Genomic DNA, 17165 nt, shown 5'->3' on the forward strand with positions numbered 1-17165 from the left:
CAAAATGGATGACTTCTGCCCAAACATGATAAATTCTATATTAGAACAAGAATGCAATTTCTTGGAAGATGTGGACGTTCCTGGTCTGAGAGGGAGTCCATCCATTTGCTGTCATCACACTGAGAACGGGCTTCTTTCACTGAATAAATCACAGATTTTGTAGCTACAGATCCCCTCTGGAGCAGTATACTGTTGCTTTACTGAGATATTTGTACTATGGTCATTTTCTGTACTTTACTAATTTATTTCAAAAATGTTGATATGTGTATGTATTTAGTGTTTAATGATTACTAAAGCTTGTATATTTGTGTTGTTTGGAGTTATTTCATTTCCACTCTCAGTGCGAGATGAAACAACTCCTCTTGTAGTTTGCATGAGTAGCGTATTAATCCACCTTCACTAACGTCTTCCTCTAGAACTGGATGCTCCTGCTAACCTCTTAGTCCAAGACGAGACAGAGTCCAGCTTCTCCGTGTCTTGGGATCCAGTCCAGGCAGAAATTGATGGCTACATCCTGACCTATAGCTCCTCTGAGGGCTCTAGTGAGGAAATCCCAGTTGGGTCCGACAGGACCTCTTACACGCTGTCTAGCCTGAGGCCTGGAGTCCTCTACACTGTCTACGTCTGGGCCACCAAGGGGAATAAAGCCACCAGGAAGATTTCAACACAAGCTGAGACAGGTTAATACAGTCTGAACAGGCACATTTTTCTTCCTGCAAATTCAAACTCTTTATTTATTTATTTTTTTAAGATTTGTTCTCCATACATTGTGCACTTTAACAAAACAACAGGTTGTTTTCTATCCTCCAATTAAAAGCTGATTTTCTCTAATGTTTTACCCATCTTCAATGCTACATAATTTAACCAACATTTTTAAACACATAAGATGAAACAATTACAGTGAAATAAATAACTAAAAGTCAAACAAATAAAACCTATGAAATCCTTCTATGCCTAGCATACCAAAGATGGTTATCGTGGAAATCTCTTAAGAGCTGTGTGGTACCCTATAGTACTTCAACTGCAGACTGTTTTGAAGAAGTGAGACCATAATCATTATCATCAATGCACAATGCTGCCTTTCAGTAATGAGTCCCAGGTGGTGTTAAATATACAAGCGCAAACTTACTGCTCTATTAACTGTTAATAAAAAATGATCTTAGTCTGAAACCGTTGATAAGAGTTTCCACTCAGCCGGGGTCTGCTACATGTGGCCATAATTTAGTGGGGAGGGGGTTTATGGTTAACACAGAAGCACAGATACAGTCGTTTACCCTCCTGGAGCAGCTTTATGTGCAGATGGAGGAAAACCGCTCACTTCCAAGTGATGACAAGAAGTGCAGTAATTTCACTCCTATTGAGCCGGTAATTTGTATACAGATGATGAAAAGCATTCGATTAGGTCAGGGATTCCTGCAGTTGTACAGGACTCCTTTAAGTTGTTTTTAATGACGACACAGCGAGGCTTGGCATTCACAGGGGTCGAGGGGTTAAGTGGTTTAGGAAATAGATCCTTGGTCATCTTGTTTCAGATGAAAACCTTTCCAGTCTTTTGCCAGACTTACATGTGGGAGTTTGTGATGAAAGTGCAGGAACTCATTAGTTTACCCTTTAGAATAGTAACTAGTGCAGAAACAGACGCTATGTAGGAGCCATAGGTGAAGGGATTTGAAGAATTTGAAAATGTTTTGATAAAAGCAGGTTAAGATTAAAAAGAAAAGAAAAAAACATATACAGAAATGTCCCCTTAATATTATTTCTTGTGTTAAACTTACTTTAAGTTTAATAAATGCAATTACAAAGTTTGCTACCATAATACTTTTAAAAGCTTAACTATATACTCCAATACAACTATGTATGCTTTTCTATTTGTACATACTACCATTACTAATTGTGTGAAAAGTCTATTTGGCATTTCAGGAAATCATAGCTCCTATGCTAAACTTACAGTACCAAAAATGGGCACGGTGGAGTAGCGGTTTGCACGTGCTCACAACTGAATATCCCCAGTTTTAACAACCATGTGGACTTGGTGTCCATGTTTTGTTTTTTTGTTTTTTTGTTTTTTTTCCAGTTCACAGTCGTATGGCATGTGTTTGACTGCCTGTGAAGAAAACGGCTTGATGGGCGGACTGCAAAGATTATTGTGGGTTAATTTAAAAATATCATGTAACCTGGTTGTCATATAATTTCAAAATAAGCAAGCTAAAAAAAAATAAAAAAAATCTAAAACAAAAAAAACTTTTGTTGTCGCAAAATGTAGCAATCACAACAATAAAATTCCACATAACTGCAATTTCAAATTCCCTAAATGTTCGAAATGGAAAAAATAAACTCATATACACTTATTTACAAATTAATCTTTTCAGTCTTGAAATCCAGAAATTGTGCTCCGTACCACAAAGTTTGATCTTATGAAACGCTGGTAGGACAGTATTCGTCTTTGCAGAACCGGACAGAAGCCACAGCAAAGACAAATCATCATGACAGAATCTCTGCTGTCACGTTTACAGAAACTGTCGCTCACATTTGTTTGTTTTCTTCTTTTTTTAGTCCCATCGTTTGCTTTAGAAGCTACCGACATCAGTCATGGTTGTTTTGCAGCAGTTTTCAAGATAATTTATAAAACGGAAGAACAGATCTGCAATTGCTTTTTGGGGGGTTGAATTGTGTGATTATTCTCTCTTAACTTTCAGATTTTATTGATTTAACTGTTATCCACACACCTTTAAAGTTTGGATTAAGAAAAGTATAAAGGTATTCAAATGAAAATAACCACTTTTCTACACTCTTGTTACAGCTGACCCGACAAATGCAGACTTTGTTTTTGTAACCGCAAGCCCCAGGGCTTTTGCTATCCAACGAACTTCTAAATTAACTAAAAAACAGAAAAGTATCACAAGAATCATCACTCACCAGCTCAGAGGATCTAGAAAGTTCATGCTATCTTAGAAAAACAAGAAGTAGTCACTCATTTCACTTTTTAAATTGTAGTAGTGTCTTAAAGCTTCCATTTGGGTTTTTTTTTTCAGGATTTTACATGAAATTAAAGAAAAATTGTGTTTTTTAGTTGAACTAACTCAGAAAAATTTGCTTCGATAGCTTAAACTAATACCATCATGTGCAATCCTTAATCGTAATCCATCAATCTTTCCTTCTTCTTTGTTGTACAGAGCTGGACCTTTTCCAGCCAGCACAGGGTGAGACGCAGGGTACGCCTTTAGCATTTCAAATTTCAGGTTAGCAGGTTTCCTATTAAGTCAACACTGACAACAGGTCCCAGGAACAGGAAGTACAAAAAGTCCTGTTCTTTCAGGAAATGCTTCGTATTGCCCAATCCAGGTCAACGGGTATGTCTCATAACTCACTGTGGTGTTAAAAAACTCAACACGGGTACCTTTGTGTGGGAGAGATGATGTGTAAAATCTCCGGGGAGCTCTAAGTGAAAGCTGGAGCCTTTTCAATTAGGTTGCAAACGGCCCAGTTTTGGAGTATAAACTTTGCTTGTCGTAACTCATCAGATACCGTCAGTAACCGTGGGTTCAAACAGGACAGTTATGTTCAAAATAAATCATCTGGGATACATAAACAAGAATGTTATTACATTTGGGGCTTTATTGAGGATGGTAACAAGCGCCATTAATATGTCAGTTAAAACGGGCTCAAACCAACATCTCAGAGCGTGGCAGGCTTCTCAGGAATGTTTATTTCGGTTTATTATACCAGTGCTGCCAATGATTTTCACACCTTTTATACGGCTTACAGTGAAATTGATGTTCTGATCATTCCTGCATGAAGATGGAAGATTGTGTTGTGTTTTGCAGCACAGCACATTTCCTCTCATTTCTGAAAACCATCACGAGGTTCCAGGCCAGTTTTCTACTGTCAGAGCTCTACATGACAGACACATTATTTCAGCGTCTGTTTCATGATTAAGCCACTAAAGCTTATAAATAATGGAGATGGTGACAGTACAAGCAGATGGTGGTCATTTCTGCTCTTGGGTACGAGACAAATCCTACACTCAATAGTTGAGTTTCGTCAGAGGAATAAAGAGAAATGAATAAAGATGGTAATATTTGCACCATTTAAAATGGAAATAGGACAGATTCGCACAAACTAACAAAAGATGACAGATTCAACTTGGTAGTTCTTGTGTATAAAGCAGTCAGGTGAAGGCAGCAGCAAAACCCTTCATATCCCCAACCCAGAAGGATCTTTAAAGGGCAGATCAGTTATTCCATGAATACCTTGTCTAATAATCCACTTTGATTTACACTCATGCTGACAGACATAGACTCTCCGAAGGACCTGAAGGCTACACATGTGACGATGGACTCGACCACTTTGACTTGGATTCCTCCGCTGGCTGACATTGATGGATATATTCTCACCTACAGAGATGAAATGGGCAGCATGGAAGTACATAACCACTCACTCACTCACTTGAACCGATCACCACTACAACTGACTGTTTATTCACACATCTTGGTCCATTTTTAGAAATATGATCTCTTTATTAGTTTTTCTGGTCATCCCTACAGTGAAAGCATTGTCTGTCACCTGTTATTACAACGTGTATGAGTTCGCAACACAATTTGATCCTAAGGGAAAAATGATAACATTATAATCTTAATAACAAATAGCAAATGTTTCTTTTTGTTTTTAAATATGTTTTTAAAGCACAATAAGCACCATTTCATTCTTAACTGGACCTCCAGGATGTCTTTCAGTCGCATTACATCAGAATTGCTTGTATTGGGGCTGTTTTTGGCTTTTCTTTCTAAAATATTGTCTGTCCTAGTATTTCTATTCAGACTTCAGGTTATTTGATTTACGTTATAAATTGAAAGATGTTGCAATTTATCAGTTCATTGATATGACATATAATATTAGTAAGATGAACAAGATGTATATATAGAGTACGATGCTAAAGATACAATGAAAAGTGTCTTATGACAATATGGTGCTGATCCATTTTTATAGATACAATAATACACTCACCAGCTTTTAAATGAGCCGGTACAGCATGAATTCTTCCGTTAAACAGTATAATTATTAATTTTTAAGATTGAAGTTTGCGGTTGTTTTTTACTGCTCTGAATTACACTGAGAACAGTTCTTGTTAACGTGCAAGAGCTGAGCAGAATTAGTGTGCGTCAAGTGTATTGTGCTGCTTTTGTTTTTGACACAATCACAGAAATGGCAAGTGGCACACCTGAAGAGAAGGAGGTCACATAAATCCACTGTGTAAAAGCAAAGTGTGTGTGGGGGGGTGGGGGTGGGGTGTTGACTATTACGATGACTGGCTGAGAAAGAGCCATGCTAAAGGGGCATGTTAAAATATGTAAAACATTGCCCTCTTGTGGCCATAAATGAAACACCTGCACCCCCCCACCCCCCCACCCACCCCTCCAAAAAAAAAAAAAGTGCTTTTCAATAAGAACATAAGTGAAGTATTCAACATGTGTTCCTTTTTTCTTTCTTTTTTTTTTTTCTCATGGAGAATATTGTTTTCATATCAGAAACTTAAGGAGCCTTTTGTTGGCTTATTGTGATGCAGTGAGATTTTCTGTTTTGTGTTGTGATCAGACTGTTGAGCAGCAGCTTCGAGCCCATGAAAACAGCTTCGTTGCATCCACTCTGGAGACGGGGAAGAGGTACATTGTGAGCATTATTGCATACAGGGGAAACAAGAGGAGCAAGGTGGTGGAGACCGTCTTCAAAACAAGTATGCACACACCACCTAACTACATACTAATGTATTCATTCAATTGACAGGGGAAGTATTCATAAGGTAATACGATACAGGCTTTGCTTTGACCAGCTTTGTTTTAATCATAGTTTATCCCAGGTTGGATATCATTCACCGCATTTTGTCTTATTATTCTGTGTTGGAAATGTCATGTCATGTTATGAATAGAAACTAAACTGTGGTGATGTTTTTCTTATTTCCTCAGTTGGCGTCCAGTACCCCTTCCCCATGGACTGTCTTCAGATCATGAAGAACGGAAACATGCAGAGTGCCATTTATACTATCTATATTAACAATGACCGCTCGAAACCCATCGAGGTTTACTGTGACATGGACACTGATGGAGGCGGCTGGGTGGTAAGCTCACTAAAACAAGCCTCTTTCCACATTTTATAATCATAATCACACGATTATCCATAAAGACACTATCGAAGGAGAGCAACATGGATAATTTGGGATTTGTGAGAAAACAACAAGCAATAATGGTAAAAGTAATAGTTAAATAGTTAAAAATACTGGTTGTTATCGAAAGAATGCGTTTTTGAGTTTGAGTTTTGGGAGATTCACTGAGCGAGAGTTTGCTTACTTGTATTTTATGTCCATGTTTTCTCTGCTGTGATGGTCTTGTAACTTTAATCACTGTGGTAATAAAGCAGAAGAAGGCGGTAAATTAGACCCTCACTTTGTTTAAAAGGGGCCCCTGTGATACCAGTAAACACTGTCACGTTCCCTTTACCCAGCATTAACTCAAAGAGCCACTCAGCCGCTGAAATACGTAGTGTAATGTCTTTATCCCCTCTGAAGTAAGTTTTTAAAAATAATCCCGATGAAGTTGCATTATGGGAAACAAATCCAGTTTTCGTAGCTTGACTAAGCCATGGGACTAAAAGGATTTTACAGAGCTTTCCCTGCTTCAGCCTTTTTCTCGAGCTTTATGAAAATGCAATTGAAAATCGTCAGGTGGTCATGACACCCGGACACATTTACTGCTTGTATTTCTGTGGTGGACATGATAACTAACAACCCGAAGCAAATGTTTTGAAATGTTTGTGCAACCTCTGTCAGTAACAACCTTGTGCTTTCTGCATTCAGGTGCTTCAGCGCCGTACCACTGGCAAGCTGGACTTTATGAAACGCTGGAAGCAGTACATAGCGGGTTTTGGCAACATGACCGACGAATTCTGGATCGGTGAGCAGGTTCATTTTTTTTTTTTTTTTTCATTTAATAGGTGGGGAGGCGTAGTCTCTGCAGGTGGTGAAACATGCACAGCAGAGTCTGTCTCTCACTCTGTGTGCCTTTCTCTTCAGGTCTGGATAAGATATATGAGCTCACCAACACTCCGACTCGGTACGAGGTGAGATTCGACTTGGGCCTGGGCTCAGAGAGGGCCTACGCCGTGTACGACGACTTTAAGATCGCGCCGGTCAAACAGAAGTTCAAACTCAGTGTTGGCAAATACAGAGGGACAGCAGGTGGGAATTTCAGTCTTTTTTTTTTATATATATATGTTAAATAATTGAGAATGTGAATACAGGCCGTTGCGCAAGCTTTTCCTCCCTGTTTGTCAAATAAAATTGAGAAAAACTGATGACAACTCAAATTAGGCTTCATGGTGCTGTGGGACACGATCATATACACACACACAGTGTTTTAAAATTGTAATGTTTTAAAAATGTAGTTCAATTGGATTAATTCCTTAATTAATACTTATACCAGGGGTTTCCAGTGTTTCACCTTCTACTACTTTCACAAAACGAAAAAGCTCATGTCTAGTAGCATTTACTCATGTAGTGAATTTCCATGAAACAGAAGTGAATATGTTTGTTTTTAGATATAAAACATACAAAGTGTGTTAATACAAAACATGTGATTTGATTATTAACTTAAAATCACACGCATGTGTTTCAAAAGTTGTGAAATGCAATAATACCGTATCAAAAAAATAAAAACATGCGCATTTATTTTAATTCTTAATAAGTTGTTAAAATGACAATTCACGTATAAAAGCTTGGTCAAAAGCCAAAATCAACATTGCAGTTTATGTTTTTTTTTGACAGCTTGTTGTTAAAACAGTTGATCAATCTCGAGTATCTGTAATTTTGATTAAATAAAAATTCATATCGGTTTCCCAAATGACAAATCAAATTTGTCTTACAAATTTGTACGTTGGAGACCTATGACTTATACAATTCTGTGATCACTTTCTTTATACAACTACCCTACAATGTGATGTCATTTAAGAAAATTAACTAAATACACTGAATAAAAGGTAATAAAAAAAAGTGAAGTTTTTTCCAAAATGTAATTCAAACTGTTGAGCTTTTATACATTTTCAATATATTACATATATACCAAAAACAGGCATTTCAAGCTCCGTTTATTCTTAATTTTAGCCCATAAAGCAGAACAGTGAAATATCTGGTGTATATCTTGAATCATTCTAAAACTTCTTAACTTGAGATATTTTCCCCTTTTTTTTCTATTCAAGGTGATAATTAATACAATGAAAATGCTTGAAAGTTTTTCATTTGTATCATGAGAATTCAAATAACTAAGAAAGATATTAACTTTTTGAGAAAAGCACAAATGGTTTGAACGCTGTTTATGCTAATATGAGAAGTTTAGAGTGGATCTTTGATTCTTGTCCACGTTTTCACATATTCCCGTACAAGAACAGCCATAGTCATTGTTGCTTAAAACAGTTTAAAATGTATTGTATTACTCTCATTAACTTCCAATTGTAACTGTGGATTACAAATAAGAGTCCCTTGCACAATAAAGGGTTAAGTGGGCTTTGGAAGCCAGACATATATGGACACAAGTGGGACTTTGTGTCTGCATACACCAGAAATATTATGTCCCACAGCATTGAATCACTCTTCATTTGGCTTTATTTGAAATTCCACCCCGTCAGATGAAATGTAAAAAAAAAAAATCTAAGCAGAATAATCACGATTTCTTGCACAACTAACTTGAAATTCCTCATTTTGTTGATGATTCTCAGGTGACGCTATGACCTACCACCAAGGCCGGCCTTGGACCACCATTGACTCAGATAATGACATCGCGCTGGGTAACTGTGCCCTGACCCACCGCGGTGCCTGGTGGTACAAAAACTGTCACCTGGCCAATATCAACGGAAAGTGGGACGACAACAGACACAGCCTGGTGAGTGAGGACGCGGCTCTGCATCGCTGACCTGCAGTTCATTGGCTCACAAACACGCAAATAAATGTTAATTAGCCTGTGATGAGGTGTGTTTCAGCTGCATCTAATTATACTAAGATGGGCCATTAAAAGGTCTTTTAAAGGCTGAAAATGTGGAGGGGGGGGGGGGCAAAACAAAAAGACAGCAGCAGAGTGGTTTAGCCAGTAATCACAGTGTTGTCCACATTTTCTCATTGAACACAACACTAATGACTTTCATTGGCAGATCAGAGCCGTCACTGTGTGAATAGATGAAACAGATGTGATTTGGATACAAACTCAATGTGAATGCCGTCCATTCTCTGACAAGATTAGCATTCACCAAATCAATTAAGCACTTAAAGTGTGACAAATCAAACGTTTACATTATCACATTACAATTCCATTATTTCTCTGGACCTGGTATTCAAAATACATTGCAAGTAAAAAATTTATGGCAAAAATCAGTGAGGTTAATTGAAAACAGCGAACAGGAAACAGGCAGTGAAACTGCAGACAGTACTTAACAACAATAAAAGATTGATAACCTTTATGACGAAAATGATTTCTGGCTGCCTTCCTGTAATGAGTCTATATTAATTCAAACACTATATTTTCTCGTGAGACATTTTAGACAAACAGGATGCTTTTTTTGAACGATTTTCTACTTTCATACAAGAACACAGAAATGACATATATTACATTTAGTGTTGTGAATGCTACAAATAGCTCAGAGACCCCCTGAATGAGCAGATTCTCACCAGTCGTCTCTGTCGCCTCTGGAGCGTGACGCCGCTGAGCAACGGCGTCTTTTAATGTGAAACACATCAGAAACTTTGTCATTCATCTAAAAAAAACATGCTTGCCGAGGTGAAAAATGTGAACGTGTGAGGATACAGTTTTTAATTGCGTGAATCTCACTTCCAGTGCTTTGAAACTGAAGGTTCAACTAAAAATACAAGATAGATTGATGATTAAATGAGAGCTGATGGCAAGGTCTCATTAAGTCAGTTTAGGAGGTTAAGATAGTTTGTTGATCCTGCCAGTGCTTAAAAGGTTGTCAGCAGAGAGGGGGATCGATGGACCAGAGGATACATAGAGCAGCACAACTCATCCACTTTTTTTTTGATATTTTTCCACTGATAGCAGTTCCTCACCGTTGCCCACACCGGTTATTTCTGTACATCATTTTCACCACTTGCATGTCTTCAAAAAGATGCATTCATAAACAAATTGTCCGCATCATTCTCTAAAAAGACTGACAGTCGTTTCCTCTGAAGAATATACCGAAATGATGCCTTCAATTTGCTTATAAGATCAAATTATTTAACACCGTAAACGCAGACGGGGTTCAGGTGCATCTTAAAAGTACACAATGCAGTACTATTTAAAGTAAGGCGATTTCATGCAGGAGGTTTAGGTTTAGGTTTAGGGGTTTTTCTGCCATTAGAAAACAAGCCAACTTGCACTGTTTGGATTGGAAATACAAAACTGGAAATCTCAGTATTTAGGAATCAATAAAGAAACAGGCAAAAATGTAGTGACTCAGCAGTGCCACATAAAGAAATAATGCAGTTATACACAGCTCCTTCGGTAGGAGTACCTAAATAATAATTACTGTGATATTTCCAAATCATTTTTTGCTAAAACAACAAAAACAATTGCGAGAGTATTGCTCTCACAATGGTTTGATATGTTTGCTGATTCCAATCCGTCACAGCCCAAAATGACTGTAGTAAGCAAACATCTGTACAGTTGTTTTGCAACCTTAAAGACTTAATTTGCTTCTTTAGGATTACAACAAAAAAAAAAAGAATAAAAAGGCTCCTTAGCATTTTTGTGCCAAGACAACAAAATCCGCCCCCCTGGAGGCTGTTCCCTGGTCAGCAATCAGAGACGGCTTCACTCCAGCCCACCCTCAGTTGTTTTTTTTCACAGTTGTTGAGGTGTTGCAGAAATGGCCAGAATCCATCAGCGGTGATAAGAAAACACATTTCTCACACCAGCTATAAACCATAAGTGTTTTTTACCAGGCTGATAGGGTAACAACAACAGTTATTATGTCTAAGGGAGACTGATACTGAAGGAAATGCCGGGGGATTTCTCTGCTCCTGTCGAGATTTCATCCATAATATTGCTGTTGCAGATGTCTCCTGCAATGTTTGTCGGCAAAATGCAATAACAGTCAAAACAAGTTTGTACTCACATGAAATGAAGCCCGAGGCTGGTGTTTATTACTGTTTGTCATTCTGTCTGTCCGCCGTCTGCAAGACGCCGTCTCTCCACGCTACATGTCTGTCTCTAAACATGGTTGGTTCTGTTTTCCATCTCAATCTGCTGTTTTGCTTCCAGGGAGTGAACTGGGAGCCGTGGAAGGGCCACCTAGTGTCCCTCGACTTCACCGAGATGAAGATCCGACCAGTGGGAGCTCTGTCCAGCAGGAAGAGGCGATCGCTGACGGCCAGAGAGAAAAGCAGAGATCCAAAGCTCCAAAAGAAATAGAAGCTGCAACTAAATCCTACAACCAGTCATCAGGCCCTGCTATGATTTGTCTTGTACACACACACACACACACACACACACGTGATGGTACTCCACTGGGAATGGGTATAAACCTTTAAACAATCTAACTAACTTCATCAATATTTCCCCCAAGTTTCAGGATTTTCTTTAATCGTTGAAATATAATAGAGATGAGCCTTTGCTTCCAAGATACTAGAAGGCTTTTTATTTATCAAACAGTGTCTTCATGGAGACATCTGAGTGTCCAGATGTATAGTGCAGCAAGACACTGATCTCACACACACACACACACACACACACACACACACACACACACACACACACACACACACACACACACACACACACACACACACACACACACACACACACACACACACACACACACACACACACACACATATACGTTATATTATGAAGTTATATTATGTCTGCTAACCTCATGTCTCCACAGCATCCTGTGTGCCCTCATGTCCACTGTCCTCATGTCTCCATAGTACCATCCACTCGCTGTCATGCTCTGAACCTGCGTCTCCTTGTTGTCGTCTAAGCTCTGCTGTTTGCTGTTTACATTGATTTTGTGTCTGAATGTTGTTCTTTCTGCTCCGGATCTCATGTCTCCACCATGTCCTCCACACTCTGCTTTTGCATTTTGTCTCTGTGGCTTCCTTTCAGATTTATTGTGTAGGCCCTTCTGTTTTTCGATGTCTTATCTCCATTTTGTCCTCTCCGCCGTGCTTTGCATCGACTCCATCGTCTCCATGTCTCACTCTCAGCTCGTATTGTGCGCTGACCTTGTGTCTCAAAGTGTCCTCCGCCATGCACTACGCCTGTCTCCATGTCGTCCTCTCTCCTCTAATCGGCGATGACTTCACGTCTTCAGCATTAATATTTGCTGACCCTGTGTCTCCATGGTGTCCTCCACACTGTGCAATGCTATCTCCATGTCTCCACAGCATCCTGTCTGCTCTAATGTGCGTTGACCTCATGACTCCGTGATGCCTTCTCCACTCAGCTGTGTCTCTCTGTGCCGTCCTCTTTTCTTCTAATGCGCACTCATCGTGTGGCCTCACGTTGTGTCTGTGGACAGGTGAGAGACTAAAACCAGCATGATATCAAACTTGAAATGACATTATTTAAATTTACCAACTCAATACTAGTTTTTGATACCCATCCCCATTCACCACTGCTACAACTCTACAGATCTTTGAACATTATGGGGGGAAAAAAGACAAATCTCACACTCATAACTTATTATCTGTTCTACGTTTAGCATGATTTTTTTTTAAAGGTAATTAAGAACCTTGCTGAAGTTGTTGTTTTGGTATAATTGTCATTTTGAAAACTGCTTTTCCCTGATTATACTAGAAACTTTAATTATATATCAGGAAAGAGTAGACTGAAGAACAAAAACTTTTTCCTCCAATTACTGCATTTATTTGATTTGTATTATTAACCTCAGGACGCGCCTGAGTTACTTGTATTATATTTGTTTATTCCACGACCTCGGCTGAAATGAACTGTATAGTGGTGTTGTCTTGATGGCATAAATGTAAAACTGAAAGTGTCAAAGATGGCTTGTTTTGCTTTGTTTATGGATCAGGTGCAAACTATTAGGAGTTAGTGCCCTGAGTTTATCGATTCTGAAGCTGTCTGTCTTCGTCACATTAAACTGCCACGGAGCCTCTAACACTGTCACATTGCATCAGTTTGCACGGGGAGAGCCCGAGAATAACAACAGACGGCTGTCTGGATTAGCCATACTGCTCCTGCTTTACATTCATATGGCGGTGACAGCTCATATCAATCACTGTGATGCGTCTATATCACATGTCAATAAGAATGAAGTTTGTTTGCTCCAACCCCGAGAACTTAATGACCAAACTGGTGTGTTCAATCGGGAAACCTGACAGCAGTTATTAATACTGTTTTGACTTTGACGTTACTTAATTACATTTTTTTTTTCCCCTACAAACTCGGTTTATGTGACAAAGACAGAGCTCATCAATCAACCTTTCAGCTAATCTGCCAGAATTGATTTGTGTTCTCTTCCTCTCATATGTTTTACTCCCCCTGAAAGATTTCTTTTTGAGATTTCATAGCTTGTAAAGTTTCACTCGTCTACTCCTTCATCAGCATATACAAGGTCAGGAAGTAGGATCCTCACTTCGGGCAAAACAAATGTATATTAATAATTTCTTTTACTAATTGTATCGTCGAACTGGCACAATAGTTGCACATTCATATTCATCCCGCCATTTATAAATAAAGACATTAAATTTTTGTTACATGACGACATGGTGGTTTTTCTTTTCCTGTCGACAAAACCTGAACTAATGCTCTGTTGGCCCTCCCTTATTGTGTTCACATGTTTCCAGTCAAACCAATGGATTTTATTTGCTTTATGCTAGACATTATGATTTCTACAACTTCATTTTCTCAGCAGTTTTGAAAAAAAAGAAACGATAATCAAATTCAACTAGTACAAATGTTACAAGCCTATCATGAGTTTTAACCGAAACAGAATTAAAAGTTTAGTCAATAAAGATCTTTACAAATAGCTGACGGAAACGACACATGCAAAGTGTAAATATAATGCTGTACAGGTGTGACAGAAGCTACAAAATGCAAATATTGTCAAAATGAATTAGAATTAGAAAGAATTTGATTAGATATCCAATGAGTGTATGCATGGTAATTTTTCTGATTTCACCAACATGGTGTGTTATAATGTGTGCATTCAAAATTTAAGTGAGGCTTTGAGCTGACAGCTAATATGATCATACGTCATTCTGATTATACAGATTATTGATCATTAGTAATTCATTACAGTTGTTATACGAGTTACTCCAGATAAATGTAAGTTAATTATAATGTCATACTCCTTTTGCATCATATAGTGGAGATAAATTGTCATTGTAAGTGTCACTAACAGTGTTGGATCATTCATGTTGCTGTCAGGAGGAGTTATTTCAGGATTAAGGTCGGACTCTTTCTGCAGAAACAGGAGTTTAGTGGCATTAGAACATAGCATTCGACCGACTAAACGCTGTATGTCATAATGGCCAATAGGAAGCAGTAAAGAGCACCTCAGACATGCAAAGACTCCATCTCACAAATTCAAAAAGCATCCATAGTGCTCGAAAACTCGTCTGCTGTCTTTGGATATTCTGTAAGCGAAGACTTATATCATAGCAATGATTGTAGAGTTGCATGTCACAAAAAAATGTATTGTGTTTTTTATTTGGTTATTGGGGCTATATCCACTCTACTAATATATTTCTAATTGACTGATTGAACTCCACTCAATTCAAGCTGAGATCCTTTCTCTTTTTTAGAGCCTGCAAAGCTTGTCTTTGATTGTTTCATTTTTTTTTTTAAACTTTGACAACACCAATAAATCAAACTACTCCTTCTTTACCCTGAGTGTGGTATTATACATGTCTGTAGTTGTGTTTCTGTTTTTAGAACTACAGGGTTTCTACAGACCGATGCATGTGTCACACTGAGTTGAGCAACTGTACTTGCAGGAACTGATAACTGTTCGCCGTCTGGTCTCATAACAGTTTCCCCAATTCCCAAAATCTGTTCACGGAAACAGCCTGGGCAGGAACTGTTTTCACACAGCTGTTAAAAGTGCACGGAAAGGATAATAAAAGCGCATCACAAACACAAGCAGATATGGATGAAAGATATTATGCATTCAAGCAACAATGAAACTGGGAGGGGTGTCGATCCGTCCAAGAAGCCAAATGAGGAAGTGGAATGATAATATTCTGTGAGTGTTTATTCATCAAAATCAAATGAGTGTTTGAGAGGGCTCCAGCCTGAAATTTGGCAGCAAACATTTCGAGAATAACGTTTCATTTCAACTTTGAAATGAAATGTCTTACAAAAGCTCATTGATGCGAGAGGCCTTTTCAGCCACAGTGATTGCAAATTACTTTAAGAAGATTGGTTCCTGCCGTTGCTTTGTGAGGCAAGTGGTGTGCTGTGTGCCAGGATAAACAGAAAGGAGGAGAAGTAGCATTTTACCGCCTCTCTCTGTTTCTTTTTCAATCTTTCCCGTGTGTGTGTGCGTGCGTGCGTGTGTGTGTGCGTGCGTGTGTGCACATATAGAGAGTGCAGTATAAGCATGCTGACACACACATTTGTCTGTCTGTGTCACTTGAGTTGACACTTACGTCTTGGGCTCAGCGTGATGCGTTTTTTCCATGAGACGTCTCGGTAATGTGGCAACAAGGGAATGTTTGTTTAAAGGGGTGGAGTGTGAGACGAAAATGGAAAGAGTGAAAAAAAACGATTCGCTGTCACGTCACATGCAAGAACACACACAGATGGTGTTGTGGATAACATGTTGTAGTATAGTAACGAGAGTTTTGGGGATGTAACAAGCTTGAAACTGATTACTATTGTGAAATTAGTAATGTAATTACAGCAAGTGATGTTAGTTTAGTTCCTTATTGGTGGAAAGCTGCCGCCCATCTCAGCTCGCTGAGCCCAATCTCAGCCTTAACATTAGATAAAGTTGTGATATTAAGGTTACTATGTCAATATTGCCAATGTGTTTCATATCTATCTATGTATATTGTGAATATCCAACTTAACTGTGAACACAAAGGAACAACTCAATCAAGATAACAAGTAACTTGTATATCATTCCAGCAGATGAGTAGTTTGTCTGCTAAACTACGTATATATTCATTACTATGTGCATGTGACAGCTATGATAGTTCTAAACAGCAATAATGAGACAAAATGTACTATAATTTAACAGTTTAATGACTGTGTGGTTGTAATCAGCCTGCCGTAGCCTGATGGGCAGTTTGTATGGGAATGCCCTGAGGCAACTGTTACCACGTGACCATGTTTCCATATGATTGTGCTTTGTTGAGCGTGAAAAACGAGGTTTGTCTCAGACCAATGAACATGATTGGCTGAATTGTCAGGTGTGCCCCACAAGATGCTCAGTTAAGACCGATGAGGGGACACATTAGTGTAACACGACTGTGGGTTGGGGCTACTGATTGTTTATTCCCTCCTGACACCATGGAGCTGTTAGTCACTATATGATGCTATTAAACCTTTCACACGTGCTGCAGCTGATCTTTTAATGAGATGCAATGATGCCGTTCGACAGATGTGCTTAACAACTCACTCAATCCATTTAGAATGTTGGCCTTCATTTATATGCAGTGTGTTAAAATATGCTGTGTGTTAAACTACTGGGAGGATGATGAAATAGATTACGGTGCAACATATGTCATCTAAGATGCCCCTTTTATTTTGGTGGGAGGTACTTCCTCGGCTGACCCTCCATGACTTTTATTTGCAGACTTCATCATGATATCTTTTTGTTGTTGTTGTTGTTCTACAACTTCCTAGATCTTTCACTCGATCATCTCTTCTATGCGTTTTTTGTTTTGCTTTGTTTTTTTAAATAACTTGATGCGATGCTCTAATTACGTTTCATGGAAATGATACATGCAGATTTTTATTGTGTTAGCAGGTTCTCGTACACACAAAACTCTTTTGCAAATTGCAATCCATTCCTGTGAGCATGCCAATTAGTATGCTTTAATACAGAATCCTAGTAAACCAGACTCACCGAGTGGTCGTATTTGGATATTATGCAACAGTAGATCTGTTCTTCTGGTTCTGACTGCTAGTATGAAAGACACATTTCACTCAAGGCAATGC

General features: G+C 38.6%; 1 protein-coding gene across 2 annotated transcripts in view; it reads left to right on the forward strand.

Annotated features, from left to right (window-relative positions):
- Window positions 1-13751, forward strand: part of tnn (tenascin N) — a 48795-nt gene extending 35044 nt beyond the window's left edge. Inside the window, exons 11-18 of one of the 2 annotated variants that reach the window (XM_080483859.1) lie at window positions 417-680; window positions 4292-4422; window positions 5593-5731; window positions 5961-6112; window positions 6848-6944; window positions 7064-7228; window positions 8761-8924; window positions 11295-13751. In XM_080483859.1, the coding sequence (XP_080339985.1) occupies window positions 417-680; window positions 4292-4422; window positions 5593-5731; window positions 5961-6112; window positions 6848-6944; window positions 7064-7228; window positions 8761-8924; window positions 11295-11444 (1262 nt within the window). In that variant the 3' untranslated portion in view covers window positions 11445-13751. The remainder of the gene's footprint in view (window positions 1-416; window positions 681-4291; window positions 4423-5592; window positions 5732-5960; window positions 6113-6847; window positions 6945-7063; window positions 7229-8760; window positions 8925-11294) is intronic. The other variant, XM_080483860.1, reaches the window with a different exon arrangement.
- Window positions 13752-17165: the final 3414 nt, after the last annotated feature.

The sequence above is a fragment of the Lipophrys pholis genome (genome assembly GCF_963383615.2).
Source record: "Lipophrys pholis genome assembly, chromosome: 1".
Taxonomy (NCBI): Eukaryota; Metazoa; Chordata; class Actinopteri; order Blenniiformes; family Blenniidae; genus Lipophrys; species Lipophrys pholis.